This window comes from Emydura macquarii, unplaced genomic scaffold, assembly GCF_026122565.2.
Source record: "Emydura macquarii macquarii isolate MOO-44397 ecotype Brisbane River unplaced genomic scaffold, CSIRO-AGI_Emac_v2 contig_2768, whole genome shotgun sequence".
NCBI classification, from domain to species: Eukaryota; Metazoa; Chordata; order Testudines; family Chelidae; genus Emydura; species Emydura macquarii.
This window is the reverse complement of record NW_027132905.1, coordinates 26,310,222-26,327,687: the sequence shown is the minus strand read 5'-3', so window position 1 is coordinate 26,327,687 and position 17,466 is coordinate 26,310,222. Positions and strand designations below refer to the sequence as shown.

The 17,466-nt window shown below is 39.1% G+C and overlaps 1 protein-coding gene across 3 annotated transcripts in view; it reads right to left on the bottom strand.

Annotated features, from left to right (window-relative positions):
- Window positions 1-2,197: 2,197 nt before the first annotated feature.
- KCNIP1 (potassium voltage-gated channel interacting protein 1) overlaps window positions 2,198-17,466 on the bottom strand; it is a 454,198-nt gene continuing 438,929 nt past the window's right edge. For 2 of the 3 annotated variants that reach the window (XM_067567451.1, XM_067567452.1), the window contains 5 exons: window positions 15,602-15,672; window positions 14,011-14,118; window positions 9,440-9,544; window positions 9,192-9,254; window positions 2,198-2,806 (listed from right to left, as the gene is read on the bottom strand). In XM_067567451.1, the coding sequence (XP_067423552.1) occupies window positions 2,759-2,806; window positions 9,192-9,254; window positions 9,440-9,544; window positions 14,011-14,118; window positions 15,602-15,672 (395 nt within the window). In that variant the 3' untranslated portion in view covers window positions 2,198-2,758. The remainder of the gene's footprint in view (window positions 2,807-9,191; window positions 9,255-9,439; window positions 9,545-14,010; window positions 14,119-15,601; window positions 15,673-17,466) is intronic. The other variant, XM_067567453.1, reaches the window with a different exon arrangement.

Genomic DNA, 17,466 nt, shown 5'->3' with positions numbered 1-17,466 from the left:
AAGAAGAAGATACCCTGCATCGTCACTACAGCAGTTCTCAAAGTTTATACCAAGAAAAACATCAGGGGCCAAACTCATCCCGGATGTAACTCTACTGAAGTCAACGGCGTTACCCAAGAAATGAATTTGGCTTCAGGAACTGTGGGGGTTTATCAAGCTTAGCCCAATAGCTCTGATAAGACAGTGCTTAAAATGCACCCCTCCTTGAACTGCTTTGATTTAGGGTTTTTTTCCCAGTCTGTGAATCCTTGCGACACCTCCCGCTCCCCCCACTAACACACACACTTGGGGTGTATGTAACTGACACCTTTCATAAATAATCTTATTTTTGTATGCAGAGTTGTTGTAGCCATGTTGGTCCCAGGCTATTAGAGAGACAAGGTGGGTGAGGTAATATCTTTTATTGGACCAACTTCTGTTGGTGAGAGGGACAAGCTTTTGAGCTGAAATGAAGGAGAGCTCGGCGTAAGCTCAAAAACTCATCTCTCTCACCAACAGAAGTTGGTCCAACAAAAGATATTGCCTCACCCACCTTGTCTCTATTTTGTGTACTATACCTTTAAATTTCTAGGAGCCCACAGGCTGCATCTGCCATTTTGTGAGCAGAGTTGATGCAGCATGTTACAGAACGATGCACATGGTCTGTCACTTCAGCCACTTTTTATTTGGCTGTTTTCCCTTAAAATGAAATTAATCATTCAGATTGAAAATATGTAGTTGATCTTTGTGTAAATAAATTGGCCTTGCATTAAATCTACAGCATCTATAACTAAGGTGGGATCGCAAGAAAAATTAAGAGGCAGTAGGATACAATTTCTGATTTACAATATACTAGTTCATCAAGAGCCTCCTAGATAATAGCTAAATGGAGGAGACGTAGTGCAACTGGACAACTGTGCCACGCTCACAGTATTTCATCACTTTGCAAGTCATAGCACACTGCTAGGAGTTGCCATGTTCTACATCTTTCATAGGAGTAAACTCATTGGTGGTTTGGTGTGAGGTAGCCAGAAAAGCAGAGTAAGGACCCGGTCCTGCCTGCACTTAACTTTCCTCATTTGAATAGCACCATTGACTTCAATGGGACGTGCCAGGATGTGTTGCAGGGTTGTCCTCAGTGGTGCTGCAAGCACAGCATCACACAAGGATCAATCAGATCTATGTCTACATCAGCAATATATCTGTGGATCAATATGTTTTATAAAATATAGGGCTATAGAAACAAGTTATTCCATATATTTTGCAGATTATAAAAAACTTCCACTTATCTAATATTTAAAATATATTTTCAGTGCTGACAGTATATTTGTAATATAGTCTCTGATATAATAAAAATATAAGTGTTTGCTGTATGGGAGGCTTATGGCAATCCTGGGCTAAGTTAGGTTGTTCTCTCTTTCCTTCTTGGTTCCTCTGCCTTTAGCTACCTGCCTGTCACAACTGCTTTCTGCTGTGTACGTGCAATCAGCCTTCCTGGTGCCCTTTGTGAACCTGTGTGGAGACACTTTTTTGATCTGGGCCTTATTCTGGACTGCTAAATACTGAGGTCTAATTTGCCTCTCTACATTTGGCTGAACATATTCCCTTAATCTCACAGCCAAGAAAAATTTTTCTCAGAAGAAAAATTTAAAAGCTCAAATAAATCCATATTTTGGAAAATACCTTGCTTTAAAACAATGTTAAAGTACAAATGACATATTTATTAAGGGCTTTCCAAACCATACAGAAAGGACCATGGTACATGGCAGGAGGGACGCTGGAACAATCTGTATAGTCGGGGTGCTGAGAATTATTGAACCAAACTGTAAACCCTGGATATGATGGAAACCACTTCGAAGCAGGGGATGCTGCTGCACCTGCAACACCCTCAGTTCCAGCACCTATGCCTGGCAGTAGTTCTGGTGGGAGATGCATACTGTAATCCGGAGATCCAGTTTGTGGCTGGGAACACTGTGGTGAGCATTTAATGGCAAAAGCATGCCCCCTGCAGTTCCAGCCCTTTAAAAAACATTTTGTCCTACAGGAATTTAATGTTATTCCTTGGGATTCACTCAGTAGTGCAGAAATTGTATATGGAAAAGTGTATTCTGCTCCTCTTTAACGTATATTGGCTCAATGCTCATCTGGCTGGTGTATATTAGCAGCAACTCTATGAAATTCAATGGATTGACACCAGTGTATGAGAGAGAAAAATCAAGAACATTGAGTAAATTGGGATATATGTTTTTTAAATGAACTGGACCCTGCATTTAACGTAGTAAATACATTTTGTGTTAGATTTCAAAATCTAAACAGAGATGTCCTGGTAGATTAGGTTTCTGTCAAAGCAAAATAAAGAGGACATTTGTACAACATGTTGTTCTATGATGGAATGAACTGATATCCACTCACAACAGATGGTTTAGCAAGCTATTGACATTGTGTTATCATATGTAATCAAACTTGCTAGATTAAAAGCAGCAGAACTTGTGACTAGCAAACAGAATGTTGTATATTATTCATTAAATGTCAAGCAGCAGGTCTCGCTCATCAGGTTTTATTAAAATATTAGCATGCTTCCAAAATGAAATAACTTCCAGTTGGTATCTCTTGGGGAGGAGAGATGGAGTTTGTTGCATTCGGAAACGCAGCTCAGTTGGAGATGTCTTACACAATCCTTGTTCACACAACATGGCTGTGTTGTAAAAAGCCTTCTTTGAGAAAGAAGGTTTCCATTACGTACAAAGTCTCTGGTTCCTACGCTGCATTCCGGATGCCATTACATCACATTCTCAAAAAGCTGTAAGGACCTCATAATATTGTCATCCTGGAAGCAATGAGAAAAACATACATTGAAGAGTGGCATTAAAAAGCTGTGTTCTAAAGCTTTCAATGATAGATGAGGCACTTTGTGTCACAGCCAATACCAGCTAATACCCAGTATTCATAGCTGCAATATGTGGCGGCTACATTTTTGTAGCACCATTCATCCTAGATGAGCCTGGAATGCTTTACAAGCGTAGGCCCTGATTCAGCACAGCACTTGAGCTCATTAGGAAGCTTGAAGTGTGTGTCTGAAGGACTTGTGCATGTGCTTGAAGTTAAGCATAGATTTCAATTCTTTGCTGAATAATGAGAGACTTCAGCACATGCTTCAGTTCTTTACCGAAGAGGGGCCTGCTCTGAGCTCTGCGTGGGCAGACCTTGCAGCCTGCAAGGAACCCCATTGACTTTGAACACTTACACATGTGCTTAACTTTACATGCATGAACCGTCCGGTTGAAGTCATAGGCCTTAAACTGATGTGCAAGCTGTACCCAGACAGCATTTGACCCACCAGTGAAATGCAGCCATTTCTGTTTTGAAAAGCATGAAATCTCAAAACCCCTTAATTTCCACCTCCTGAATCCAAATGACAAAGTTAGGGTTACACATGAGGAAATCCTCATTAAAGAATTTACTCATGAGGCAAGTGGCAAGTTTACTGTGGAGACTGTTTGATGTTCCCAAAGCTGGGTCAAATGATAAAGCTCTATATTTCCACCCACCTGTCTCTTTAAATCCAGAACTCTGATCTTTTGCACTGTGAACTAGCTGGACTGAAGTGCAAGATACCAGAGATCTTAGCCTTGGCTGGCAGCCATTTAAGAAGTCTATGATCAATGACCAGGGACAAAAGTCTGTGAGGAGGTGGTAGGGCAGGAATACTTAACTCCTTCCCTCTTTCCCCTCTTCTGTAATGGATGAAGTTTTGCTTCTCAAACAGGCTCCCTTCTCTGCCACCTCATCCCAAAGTCCTTTCCCTGAATGCCTGGGCAAGGGGCAGGGAGAAACTAAATTGAAGCTGATCCCTTGTTCTCCATGAACCTGAAAGAGCCCCTACTTCCCGCCACAGACATGTCAAATACTATCATACTACCAGATTTGGACAAAGGAAGCAGGTTTTATTTATCAATGGTAATATGACATATGTTTAGTCTCCCACTGAATTGCATGATAAAGACGTCTAATTTTTTCTTCTGCCTTTAGAAGGCATCTTAATTTGTTCTTCTTTCAGATTAGGCCAGATTTAGAAAAGAGAGGCTATATATTTTCAAAAAAGAAAATAATATTTTGCTCTTAAATTAAAACAGTTATAATATATGCAATTTGAATTATTGATGTTATAGCTGTGTAGCACCTAGACACATGAAGACCAGGGTTTCAATGTGTGAGGTGCTGCACAGACACAAAGTAGATGACAATCCCTGCCTCAAAGAGCCTAAAATCTAAACAGGCAACACCCACAAAGGGTGGGTGGAAGGAAATGTCTTCCCCATTTTACAGATGGGGAACAGACACACACCAACTAAGGTACTTGCCCACAGTCCCACAGGAAATCTGCGGCAGAGGCAGGAATTGAGTGCAGATCCCAAATCCTAATTCAGTGACTTGACCACAAGATCATCCTTCCTCTTTGAATGATATGACACCTGGCTGATGTAAATGAGGTTGGGCAACTGCTGCAACTGACACCTTCACAACACCCATGGAATCATTCATGCCTATACAGACTTTGCGATATATCACCTAGAAAAATCATCCCGTCTTAATGAACATGGCACAGACTAAATAAAAATTCCACGTGGCCTCTGCAGCACATTCTTTTGTATCCACAGGATAGAATTGTTATTGAATCTCGCTGTGACGTTCCCCTCTGCAATCTGAACTGGTGAATCACTGTGTCACTCCAATCCCCCACTCTTAAGGCCCATCTCACTCTGCCTAGCTGTGTGAACTACCACACTTGGGCAGATCACACACAGCCTCCAGCAAGAAAATTGCTCCCAATTCAGTGAGTGAGTGAGTGCATCTAGCCAGCCACTCATGGGATTATGCAATGGTATGACCCCAACCACAACTCCAAAATCCTAGGAACTGCCATTTTACAATGTTCAGTGCTGCTCACTGCAAGCTCATATGTTCGTCAATTTATCAAAAATTGATATGCACCAGCCCTGTCTCTTCAAATGGAGCCTCTAACACAGCTTAAACCCAATGCACTGCTTTAGATAAAACAAACAAACAAATTTATTAAGTTCAGAAAGATTTTAAGTGATAAATCAGAGGAAAACAAGCCAGACTTGATCAAGATAAACAAAAGCCAAACACATTCTAAACTTATCTTAACACTTTCAGCAACCTTACATATTCAGATGATTTTCACCACAACCTGGCTGGTCTGCCTCCAGCCAGGCCCTCCTCCTATGATCAGCGTTTCAGTTGCTTGATGGTGTTTGCAGATGGAGAAGGAAAAGAGCGAGAACAGCAAAATATCTCCCCTTTTTAACATGTTCTTCACCCCTCTAGGTTTTCGCCCTCTCCCGTCAGGATCAGGTAGCAAACGGTGTCCGTGCATGGTTCCCTGCATGCCCTGAGTCACTGTGGTCCTTTGTGGATTTGTTTGTTGACGTCTGGGCCAGTCTTTTGTTCCTGGAATGCTGAGCTGGGTTGTTCTATACAAGTCCTAATGAGGTGCAAATTGCTCTTCAGCTCTGTAGAGTTTTGCCTAGATCTGTCTCAAGCCATGAGACATATATTTGGGAATATTACATAGTGAAGCCTCATAGCCATAACATGACATGGCAACAAACATATCACTATAACAATAATGTTCAGTATGCCAGGAGCATTCCAAAAACATCTTACATGACATACTTTGCATTAAACGATACATAATTACACTATAAGGGTGAACATGAATGATACACAATCACACCATAAGGGTGTACATGGGGGTGTAGTGTGTCACACTGGCCCAGAACAAGCAGTTCCTTTAGTCCAATGTAAATGCTCACTTTGTTTCCCCGTCTGATCTCCTGCCAGCAAACATCCAAGGGCGCATCTTCACTGGGTTCAGCACAGCCCAACCAAACAGTCATTCAGCGTCATCCAAACAGTAGGAGGATAGCTCATCATTTTTCCATTTACAGCACTTTAAAATCAGGTGTGCAAGACATGATAGTCTTTAAAACCCAACATCTCAAGATCCAGCTGATGCCAAACATTCTTGCCCCAATTCTTAGCCATCATTTACACCTATGTAGTTTGAGGTGGTAGCAATTTGCCCTCACTTTGCACAGGTATAAATGGCTGCACAAGGTGCAATTCAGTGGAGAATCAGGATCCCTATTTTTAGGGCAACCACTGCTTTAATTCCCCAGAACAGAGCCTACCATACGCATTGCCAGACTGTATCAGACCTAAGGTCATCTAGTTCAGTATCCAGTCCATCCAGTCTCCAACAGTGGCCAAAACCAGATGATTTACAGGAAGGTGTAAGAACTCCACAAGTAGGCATATAATCTGGGATAACCTGACCTCCCCCCCACCCTACATATATCTCATCCTGATATTTTATAGTTAGAGATGGGTTTAAACCCTTAAGTACAAGGCTTCATAACCCTGCCAAAATTTCTATCATTACTGATTATAACAACTCTGAATATTCTTGATATCTGTATAATATTCAATCCCTTTTTTCAATCTTATTAAATTCTTGGGGTCAATGACTTCCTGTGGCATTGAGTTCCACAGTTTAATTACAATTTGTGTGAAAATGTTTGTCCTTTTATTGGTTTTGAATTTTCCACCTTTTAATTTAATGTAATGTCCCTTGTTCTTGACTTATGAGCCAGGGACAATAGAAGCTCCCAACCTATCTTCTCTAGACCATTCATTATTTTACACACCTTTATTGTGCCTTTGCTTATTATTTGTCTCCTTTTTAAGGTAAGCAACCTGAATCTTTTCAATGTCTTTCCATATGAGAGTTTTTTCAGGCCTGTGATCATTTTTGCTACTCTTTTTTGAACCTTCTGCAGTGTTGAAATATCCTTTTTGAGATGAGGTGACCTGAACAGCACACAGGATTCCAGATGGGACCACACCATTGATTTACATAAAGGCATCATAATTTTGGTATTATTCTCTATTCCATTCCTAACATCTTGAGGTTTTTTTTAATCACAGCTGACATTGAACAGAAGATTTAATTGAACTTTCTGTATCAACCCCCAGGTCCCTTTCCTGAATTGTTACACTTTTACAGATTTCTCAATTAACTATAAGAGTACTTTAATTTTCCCCCTTCAATGGGCATTATTTTGTTTTTGTCAACATTACATTTCATCTGTCATCATGCTGCCCATTCGCCTGCCTTGTTTAGATCTCTTTGAAATTCTTCATAGTCCTTATTAACCTAAATAAATTTGTGTCATCTGCAAATTTTGCTACCCCAGTGAGTTAATTAATAATTACTAAACAACACAGAACCTAGTAAAAGTCTTGAGGCCCCCTGCTATTAACCTTTTTGTTATGATGAAAATCAGCCATTTAATCCTACTCTTTGTTTTCTGTCTCCTACCTACCGTATTTCCCCATGTATAAGATGCTCCCATGTATAAGACGCACCTTAATTTTGGGGCCCAAAATTTGAAAATAAATGTATTACGGTACATCACCGATAAGTACCACTGTATAAGACGCACCCAGTTTTTAGACCCCAAATTTTTCAAAAAAAAATGCATCTTATACATGGGGAAATATGGTAGTTTTTACTCAAAGAAAATACCTCACCTCTCAACTTTTTAAAGGCTTTTGGAATTCTAAATAAATTATTACAGAGGGGTAGCCATGTTTGTATACAGCAAAAACAACGAGAGTTCTGTAGCACTTTAAAGACTAAGAAATTTAATTTTGGCAGGCATAAGCTTTCGTGGGCTGTAACCCACTTCTTCAGATGTAAGGAATAGAAATCAGATTGGGGATATATATATACATCTAAGGTTAAGAAACAACAATGGGGAAGGTAGGTATAAGCAAAGTCCATTCAGTTAAAGTAGTTGAGGCCTATTTACAACCATTGATTAGGAGGTGAGAATGTGTGAACAGTGACAATTAATTCTTGTAATGAGATAACCATTCCAAGTCCCTATTTAGACCCAGTTTGATTGTGTCAAGTTTGCAGATGAGTTCCAATTCTGCAGTTTCTCTTTGAAGTCTGTTTTTGAAGATTTTTGTAGAAGTATAGCAACTTTCAAATCAACTACAGAGTGTCCTGGGAGGCTGAAGTGCTCTCCTATTGGTTTATGGATGTTACCATTTTTCATGTCTCATTTATGTCCATTTATTCTTTTGCGTAGTGACAGTCTGGTTTGGCCAATGCACATGGCAGAGGGGCACTGTTGGCACATGATGGCATATATAACATTAGTAGATGTGCAGGTGAATGAGTTTCTTATGGTGTGGCTGATGTGGTTAGGACCTGTGATGGTGTCACTAGAGTCGATGTGTGGGCAGAGTATGGCCAAAATATTCTGAAAATCTGCCCAAATCTTTTGATTGAAAACTTGCTTGTCTCTTACACTGCCCCCCAAAAAACCCACCAAAACAAAACCCTGAAAATAATTGAAATGTTTTGATTAGAGAATGAGAATTAGTTTCTAGGAAAAGCTTGAAGCTCAGAGCTCAGGATGTCTGGTAAATGATAATTATCACTGTCTTAAACTCTCTAATATGCACAGGCTTTTATGCACTGATTAAGTAAAACATCCCTGACCAAACAGTCACACAGTTAATTGGGGTCCAAGAAAACAGACATCAGGATAATTGTATGTTCATGCAGATGCTTGTCTTTGTGTAGGCACTAAAAATAACAGTAGATAATTACCACAGCCAGTTTAATTTATGGAATTTGCCAAAGATGTTCATTTTGAAAAAAATCATCATTTTGATTACAGCATTTGTTTTTAACATTTGACCTTGAACATCTTTTATGAGTGTTATGAGTCAGTGTTGTAATTGAAAGGTTCCTAGGCAAATTTTATGCTTCTGGATAGCTCAGACATTGTGATTGTCCCTGTTAATGTTATCCAGAAAGAAACACTTAGGAATTTTTCCGTTTTTGAGAGGTTGACAATGTCTCTCTACATAAGTTAAAGGCTCTGTGAGCTTCTCTTGTGTATTGTAACAAGTAATCACTTGGGAAAATAAAAGTACTGGCCATCAGCATTGGAAATGAACAGGCTGTATTCATTGATCAGATTGCTCCAAATCCCTGTAGGTTCTAGGCTTTCCCTGATCTTTAGGGAGATTCACAGATCAAAACCTGGTCTGAATTTTGCAGCTGGGTTGAACATCTGCTTTCATGGCAGTAAAAAGATTGTCCTTACCTCCTGACATGATTCAATAAACTCATCTAAAGTTACAACACCATCTTTGTTTTTATCCATTTTCTGCAAAACAAAAAAAAACAAACATGTTTTTAGTTCTCAGGACATTTTGTGGCTTGGATAAAATTACAGTACCTTCCAAACTTAGACAGAGGCTACCATTGAAATTCAGAATGACTGAGCGCCATTGCTCAGGTTTTCCTGGTAGCTAAGTGTCAAGAGAAATGCATTAGAAATCAGATAAGTACCTGGAAGAATACTTCTACATGCAGTCTTGGAGCATCTTCCTTCAGAACAGGATATGTGTACTTTCCCATCATATCATAAATTGCCTTTACTATATCCATCATTTCCTGGAGTAATGACATGCAAAAATACAGCAGGGAAATTAATACAAACAAGAGAACATGATTTTCTTTTACTGAATAAAACTCTATTCTTTGCTTTCTTCCTAATGTTAAGCAACGCATAGACCTAGGTTGTACTTTTGGAGTTTCTACTATAGTTCCAGATAGCAGAAACCTCTGTTGGTATGCATATGGATGTCATCATATATATGCCAGTCTACAAATGGATCTCTCTTGCTCTATTATGACTTGTCAATCATGGCTGCAAAAGCTCCTGTGAGGTCACTATAATTTCCCCAATTTCTTGCCTTTATATCTTGCTTGGGAACTCTGCAGAAAACGCCATCTCTGGCCCACTCTTCAGTTTGTGAGCCTCCTTATTCACTGCAACAGTTTCAGCTAGTGTTTTCAGGCTCAAAGAATGTGCTCAGTTCTCAGCACTATCACAATGACACAATGATAATTTTGTACAACTTTTCTGGGTGATTCAGTCCCTCAAAGGCCCCGAATCTTCAGTCAGTGATTGGAAGGATCATCTCCTGCACTATCCACATAGACCAATCAGAATCAGTCATACAATAGAACTTGTGGTCTTTTGATTTATTAATCATGTCTATTATGGTGGTGACTAAGGACCAACCAAGAACAGACACAAAGTAGTAGATAGATTGTAAGATGTATGGGACAGGACTAACTCCACCTTTCACAGTTAAGTTGTCTCAGTGCACTTATTATTATTGCTAAGCATTTTTGTTACACCACAAATGAACACAGTGCTATGGAGAATATAGACCAAAACACAATTCCTGCTAAGAAGAGCTCACAACTGATCAAAGACCAGCCAAAACATTGGACGACCGCACATAAAAGGAGGGTGGGTAGAGACTGTCAGCAAGCACATTACAAAGAGTAAAAAATTAGCTATTGGCAGACTTTTGGGACCACTGTCAAACATGGGCCTTCCTAGAACTTACTGAATTCTTTTGACTGCTCAGATTTGGTCTTACTTGCACATATGCCTTTATACGACATTTGGACACATTAAGGTGAACGTATTTCAATGTAGGGCTTCCAGTAGCCAGAAGGAGCAGGGACTACATGTTCAGTAATCTGATACACTCTTGGACAGCAGATCTGTATCTGAATGGCAATTTTGGCCAGAACACCTGTATTAATTAAAGCACAGCTTTTCCGCGGCATGATCATTAACTTGAATTTAGCTGTGAGAGCCATGCATAAAGGAGGGAAATTTAACATGTCAACAGGAGGCCAAGTGGCTGAAGGCTCAGATTTAAATCAGGGCGCTCTGTATATACAGCATCTTGGCAGTCAGAGAGGGGACAACTTTAGATAAGGCAATTTGCTGTGACTGGCAGCTAAAGGACTGGCTGGTGGTGGAGCCTGAGCTGGGCCCTTGTTTTTCCTTTTCTTTTTGAATACTTCTTGTACCTTTCTGTTACAACCCATAAGCCCAAAGCCTGAAAATAAAGTATCTGAATGAAGCTCTTTTGAGCTGGGGAAAGGCTTGTTCTTTGTGCCTGAACCACTGTCAGATGTGACAAATCTTCTGCCATAAAGATGTGATTAACGGGAAAGTTCAGGTTACTTTAAAGAAAATTATAAAGATTAAGCTCAGGTAAATCTTCTTTATCTCCAACCTGGATATGCAATGGCAAAGTAATAAAAAATGAGGAGGGGGCTGGGTTGCAACTAAACTACAAAAACTTCCAAACCAAAACTAACACTCAGAAAGAAAAAGGGCTGGAAAAAGAACTTTTATTTCTAAGTAGATGCAACTACTTCCAGATAGTTCTGGGCTCGTCATGTATTTGATCATCCTACTCTGAAAATGATTTTGTGCAAACAGTGTGCAGATGCATCCCATCCCATTCGTTTTGGTCTTCACATCCATAAATCCAACCATGCTGTTGAAAAGCCATTACATTATTTGCATGCTTAACTTTCACTGGCAGAGATGTGTAGAAATAATTAAGACAGGCTTCTTTTGGTGACAGGATAAACAAAGAACAATTTGACAAGGGCATTCACCTTGGTATGAATAGGCTTGAATAACTATTTCCATTTCTAGCTTTTGTAATTAGCATTAGTAAGAAATTAAAAAACACAGAGACTATCATCTGTACTTTACTAACTGGATAATTATGCTATGGAGCATGAGCAAGAGTTTTGCTATGAAATTTCAAGCAGAATGTTGAATGTTCCTTTGTGAGCCCTAACAAGATATAATACAGATTAAAGGACATGTACATTTAACCCACAGAAGTATTGCTTTTTCTCCCTGTGTTCTAGTCACATGAGTCTGTTTATTGAACAACTTAATAAAAGGAGGGATCAAACTTTCAACAAGATCTTTTCCATATGTAAAGGTAACACACGTAGGGTTGACAACAAGGGAGAGGTTGGAGGAAGAGGGGGTTTAGAGGTTAGTTTTTCTTAAATCACAGATTCTCAAGACTTCTTGGGGGTAGGATTCATAGCCCTTTGAAGCCTGAGTTTGCTGAGCTTATTTTCAAAGGGGCCTAAAGGAGTTAGGGGCCTAAATCCTCACTGAAAGTTAATGGAGTTGGGTACCCATTGGTTCCTTTGAAAACCCCAGACTAAATATAATGTTCATGTACGTATTCAGTCTGCCTGCACTGTGTTGGACAAAAGGTTTTCAATCCAGTTGTTACTAGGACTGTTTCCTTGCCCAAGGGAGGACAAGGATCGTGGGGAGTTTGTTCTCATCATGACCCCCAAGAACTGTGCAAGTCTTAACTGCACTACAGATTAACTCCATTCCTTGTATTAGGTTAGAACTGCTTGAAAACATGCTGGTGTCACTTGTGGGTTCTTTGATTACTCTCAACAAGCATCTCACACCATTAACTTCCTCTCTGGTTCAACTCAATGCCTGTCTCCGATACAATCTATGGGCCAAGTTTGTCTTTCACATCTGCAATTGCCTAGTGCCAAAGGTTTGAAATCCAAGGATGTCAAAATCTTTCTTTAGATAGGAAGAGCTAGAATTTGCCATCCTTACATGGAGTAGTCCCCTATTCTGTGGGCTGCCCTATTGAAATCAATTTGGTGCAGCAACATGCTACTCCGCCTGGGTAAATGAGGCATATTCTGGCTTTATTGGATTAAGCCCAATAACACTTTGGAGAAGGAAGCATTGTCACCCCTGAGTGAGTGATAGTAGATGTCAAGACCCTGTATGTCACCTTTCTACTGGAGGAGAAACCAGTTACATGGAGTCTGAGTATATTCTTAGTGTAACTTATTTTATTTATATACCATAGACACCAGTTCTGGAACAGATGTGCTCACAAATGGCACTCAGGTAAACCCCTCTTTCAGGGATTTCAGTCAAACACCAACATCTGACTTCCAGAAGTTGACTAGTTAAGGAGAGTAAGGCAAGAGCAAACACCCCTGCTATTTCACACAGCTCTCCCACAGATACCTTATCAGGATAAAGAAACTTCAAGACCAAGACTAAAAACTTACTCGCACAAAGAAAAATTTGAAAGACTTTGTGTAACAGTGCCATCTGGTGGCAGCTGCCACAACATCAGCTCCGATATTCAAATAAGGAAACTGAAGAAATTAAAATTGAGAGACAGATGTTAGCAGTCTGCTCTCTGTTTTTGTAAATTAATGTAACCTGGATGGCTAATCATTTGATTGTGCCCACACATTCAGGTAAATAGACATCTAAGTGACATTATTTCTGTCTGTATTTTCTTGGTGTAAAGAGATTCCTTAAAGCCCCTTTTAAAACTGGGATCTACCTTGACTTGCCTAAGGTTACCCAGGAACCTTGAGACAGAGGCAAGAATTAAACCCAGGTCAATTGACACCCAGTCATGTGCTTTAACCATTAAACCAGCCTTCTTCAATTCCACATGTATATGACTGCCATTAGAAGCAGTGTGCCTGCATTGGATGGAAGAATTCAGCACCACTGTTTAACGCACATTTCCAGGAGAATATTTTGTTGCAGATCTAGTAAAACATTTGGAGGTCAAACTTGTGAGGACAGAAAGCACTGTGTGTTTTATTAAATGTGCAAACACTGAGCTTTGTCTGAGTATATCAAGGCTTCAGAAAATATCTACCTCACATACGGCATGTTCAGGGACTTATAGGCATTAGCATACTCATTCTCAAACCAGTAATCTGATATCTATCCCGAGAATTACCTTTGTGAATCAACAGATATCTTTATGAATACAGAATTTGCTCCTGGCTAAAGAATTTTTTTTTAGACACAACATATCACAGGAAAATATATGCAATATAAAATAACTGTGCACTTTTCCTTGAATACCAATTAATGGAAATGTTCAAACACAGTGCTGATTGGCACTTAATTAGCTACATTAAAAATGAATTATGCTGTGCAACATGAGCCAGTCAGTCCTTTTTAGAGATTAAACAGATGTTAATATCATAAAAAGCCTTACCTCCTTATTTATATAGCCATCTTTATTTATGTCATATAGATTAAATGTCCATCTTAGCTTTTCATGAACTGTTCCTCTCAACAAAGTTGATAGTGCCATCACAAAATCCTGGTTCAATGGAGAAGAAATAAGTTATTTTAAGCTTTTTTTTTTTTAAGTAACTTCTTAAAACATCTTTACTTCGTGTTTGGAGAATATTGTCACCATAAAACTCTTTAGCCACTCCTTCCCCTAAATGTATAAGGGTTCTGTCCTCCCTATCCCCCAAACTCTAGAAGTGACTGGGCCACATAGAGAAGTTGAAGGAACTGCTTCAGTGCCGTTTAACAGAATAAGGTTTTTTTTTAGCTCATGCTGTAGAGGCCCTTGCTTTAAGATCTAGAGGGCCCAAGTTTGATGGCCGCTGCCAATGACCCACTCAGGGGCTTGACATTGCACCAGCAGTCCACAAGAAACTTCACTCTTTGGGCTCAAGGAGGAATTAAGATTTGCTGAGCTTTAGGAAAAGCTTTAGGAATAAATGGGGACAAACTAATATTTCATAAGCATTCAAAATAGGGAAGGCTTATCATTAACTATCTAAGCACTTAGTTCAGTCTGAGTCTATTTAGGTTTCTAGAAACATCTAGTTCATACTGGACATGCTCAGACGACAACTCGGATATTAATATAGTTTTTGGCATATGAATAACTTGACTGCTAATAGTACATAGTCCACATTATTTCTGCAACAGGTGTTGTCACAGAGAACCACTCTATTCTTGTTCTACCTTTTCCACCGCACATTTAATAACTGGCTCAACATATCTCTGTCCCTTCTAGAACTCACTAATATTCTTGGCCATATGGTAGGAGAGCATGGTATCTGGCTTTATCCTGGGACACACAATGAACTTTGTTCCAATCTCCTAAATCCTTCCTGCTCAGATCTATTACTTCATGCTCATTTGCCACAAACCCTTGTATACTCAGAAGGGTGGATTTTAATGATAGATTTTTGTAGCTAGAGCACCAGACCAACTTTTGGTTAATGAATGGATGTTTTCCTTAAGCAGCCAGGGGCCTGAAGATGGTTGCTCCCTGAGTTAGTTGTATAATAAGGTTATTTTAAAAAAAGAAATCCAGAAGACAATACATCTAATTCTAACCTACATCTGCATGTTCAGCAGTATCCTCAACCACTATACAAGTCACAAGCAAGGCAGGCCCTTTTGTTCCATCCATGCCACTGACCTCTACCACTCAGCACCCTCCTCCCCACTCTCTTCCCTCCCCTACACTGATTCTGCTGTCAAATCTCTTCACTCTGCTCTCTTCTCCACCTCTGACAACTAACTTTTCCTGTGGTGCTGACAGCATTAACACGAGGTCTTTTAGATAGAGAGAAAATGCAATGCCACCTGCAGAAACAGCCTCCATTGTGTATTAATCGTGTGTTAATCGAATTAAATATCTCATTGATTTTTGTCTAAAGACTGCAACAATTCATTCAGAGAGTACTAATAGTTCAAAGTAAAGAGTGGGTGTGGAAGATGAAAAATTACTAAGACTGTCTGAGAAAGATGACCAAAATATGATGCAAGTTAATTACCTCAAACTTCACTGATCCATTCTGTGCAGTGTCAAATGCGTTGAAAAGATAATGGGCATACATGCTAGCATCTAAAAAATGGAAAAGCATTGATTATCTTGAAGCTTATTATGGACACACATTCACTAATGACTATACACAACATTCATGGCCTCATTTTGTTCCAGTAATCATTGTGGCTTCTTTCGAAATTCTTTCTGTAAACTGGTATAAAGAACTGAAGAATTCAACTCAGAACTCATTAAAAGTACTTGAAAAAGGCTTTTGAAATAGACAAGAATTTATGAATACGGCAATGTCTAGATCTTGGGGCTGAGCTGTAGGCTGGGAAAATAAGCAAAGAAGAATCACTGTCTGGGGTGAAAGGAAAATTAAGCCCATGGTGCAATTCAAACATGGCAACAAAGACAGAGAAATTTCAGCCCATATGTTCCCTTCACATCCATCTTTTTCTAAATGTAAAATGCACTGGAGGTATTCTAGGATTGCAATACTCTAAAAGGCTATATATCTGATAGGAATATTTCAGAGCTAGACTTCACTGGGTTATGGCTAGAAAGGAATTATGAAAACAAGAATATTCCACCAGCTCAGAGATTGCTGAGTAGTGCATATAACCAGTTGGTTATATGATCCACACGTCCTTTATTTCTAATCTGGTTGTTCGCTAAACCAGTAAACCCCAACTCTAATGAAGGCCCATTTGACCATACAACAGAACAGGTCGTCGGCTAGAAAAGAAAAATAACAGAGACATCTGGACTCTGATTTTGTCCTGTTTATTGAGTGTTTTGACACTAGTCACCTGAGTTTCATTTAAAGGAGTAAAATAAAGGTTAAAAAGCTGAACAGATTTTATTGAAATCCTGAGTCCCGGAGGGCTACCATAGAGCTTGCACTGCAGTAATTGGTCCAGGTAGAAGGAGCTGGTGGAAAGGCTACAATCTCCATTTTTTCTACAACATTAGAGCACCAAAGAAGCACCAAATATACCTGTATTGTAGATTATTTTGTTATAGAACAATCAAGTGAAATATTTTATAATCCTGTTGGACCTTAAACATTGTTAAAGATGATTTTAGAAGTTTTTATATCTAAAGCAAGAACAGATTCTAAGGCCAGATGAAGGGCCTATTATTTCTTTTAATACCAGAAACCATAACAATATGAAGAAAAATGAAAGAGACATATGACATTAAGACCTTCATTTGCTTCTGCTCTACTTTGAGAGGTGATTTATATTTCCTTCCAAGATTTCTACAGCACACCTTTAGAAGATAGAACCATTTGGAATTAAAATGGTGTTACAATTTCTAAAGCAACACTCAGTTACTACCAACAAATAAACAAATAAAACAAGTAAGAGTGAAATACAAAATTGGCTGCTGCATCTTTAAGCTAAAAGTTGTACTAGTAAATACCTCCATAAGAAGAAAAGAATTATTAGTAATGTACCCTGATGAAAAGACCATATTACACAATATTAAACTAAAAGTTTATGTTTCAGCGGCATAACATACATCAAGAAATACTTGACCACCAGCATGTTCGACAGATGGCAAAGAGTATACATGAAATCTTGTGAAGAATAGAAACTTTTATTATTTAATTACACAGAGATTAGCACGAGATAATAAAATTGCACAAGTGCAAAACGTTTGTAATTCACAGAAGTTTTATTACACTCAGCACATACAATTTCATATGTAAAGAGTTGTAAAAAATAAGATAAATCTGAAACATCACACTGTATGGGACTGTGAAATGAAACACTCTGAAAATCAAGTGAGAGGAAAAATAGGGACAATGTAAAAACTCAAGTTTAACCCTAATGCTAACTTATTGTTACTAAAGTGTGCAAAAGA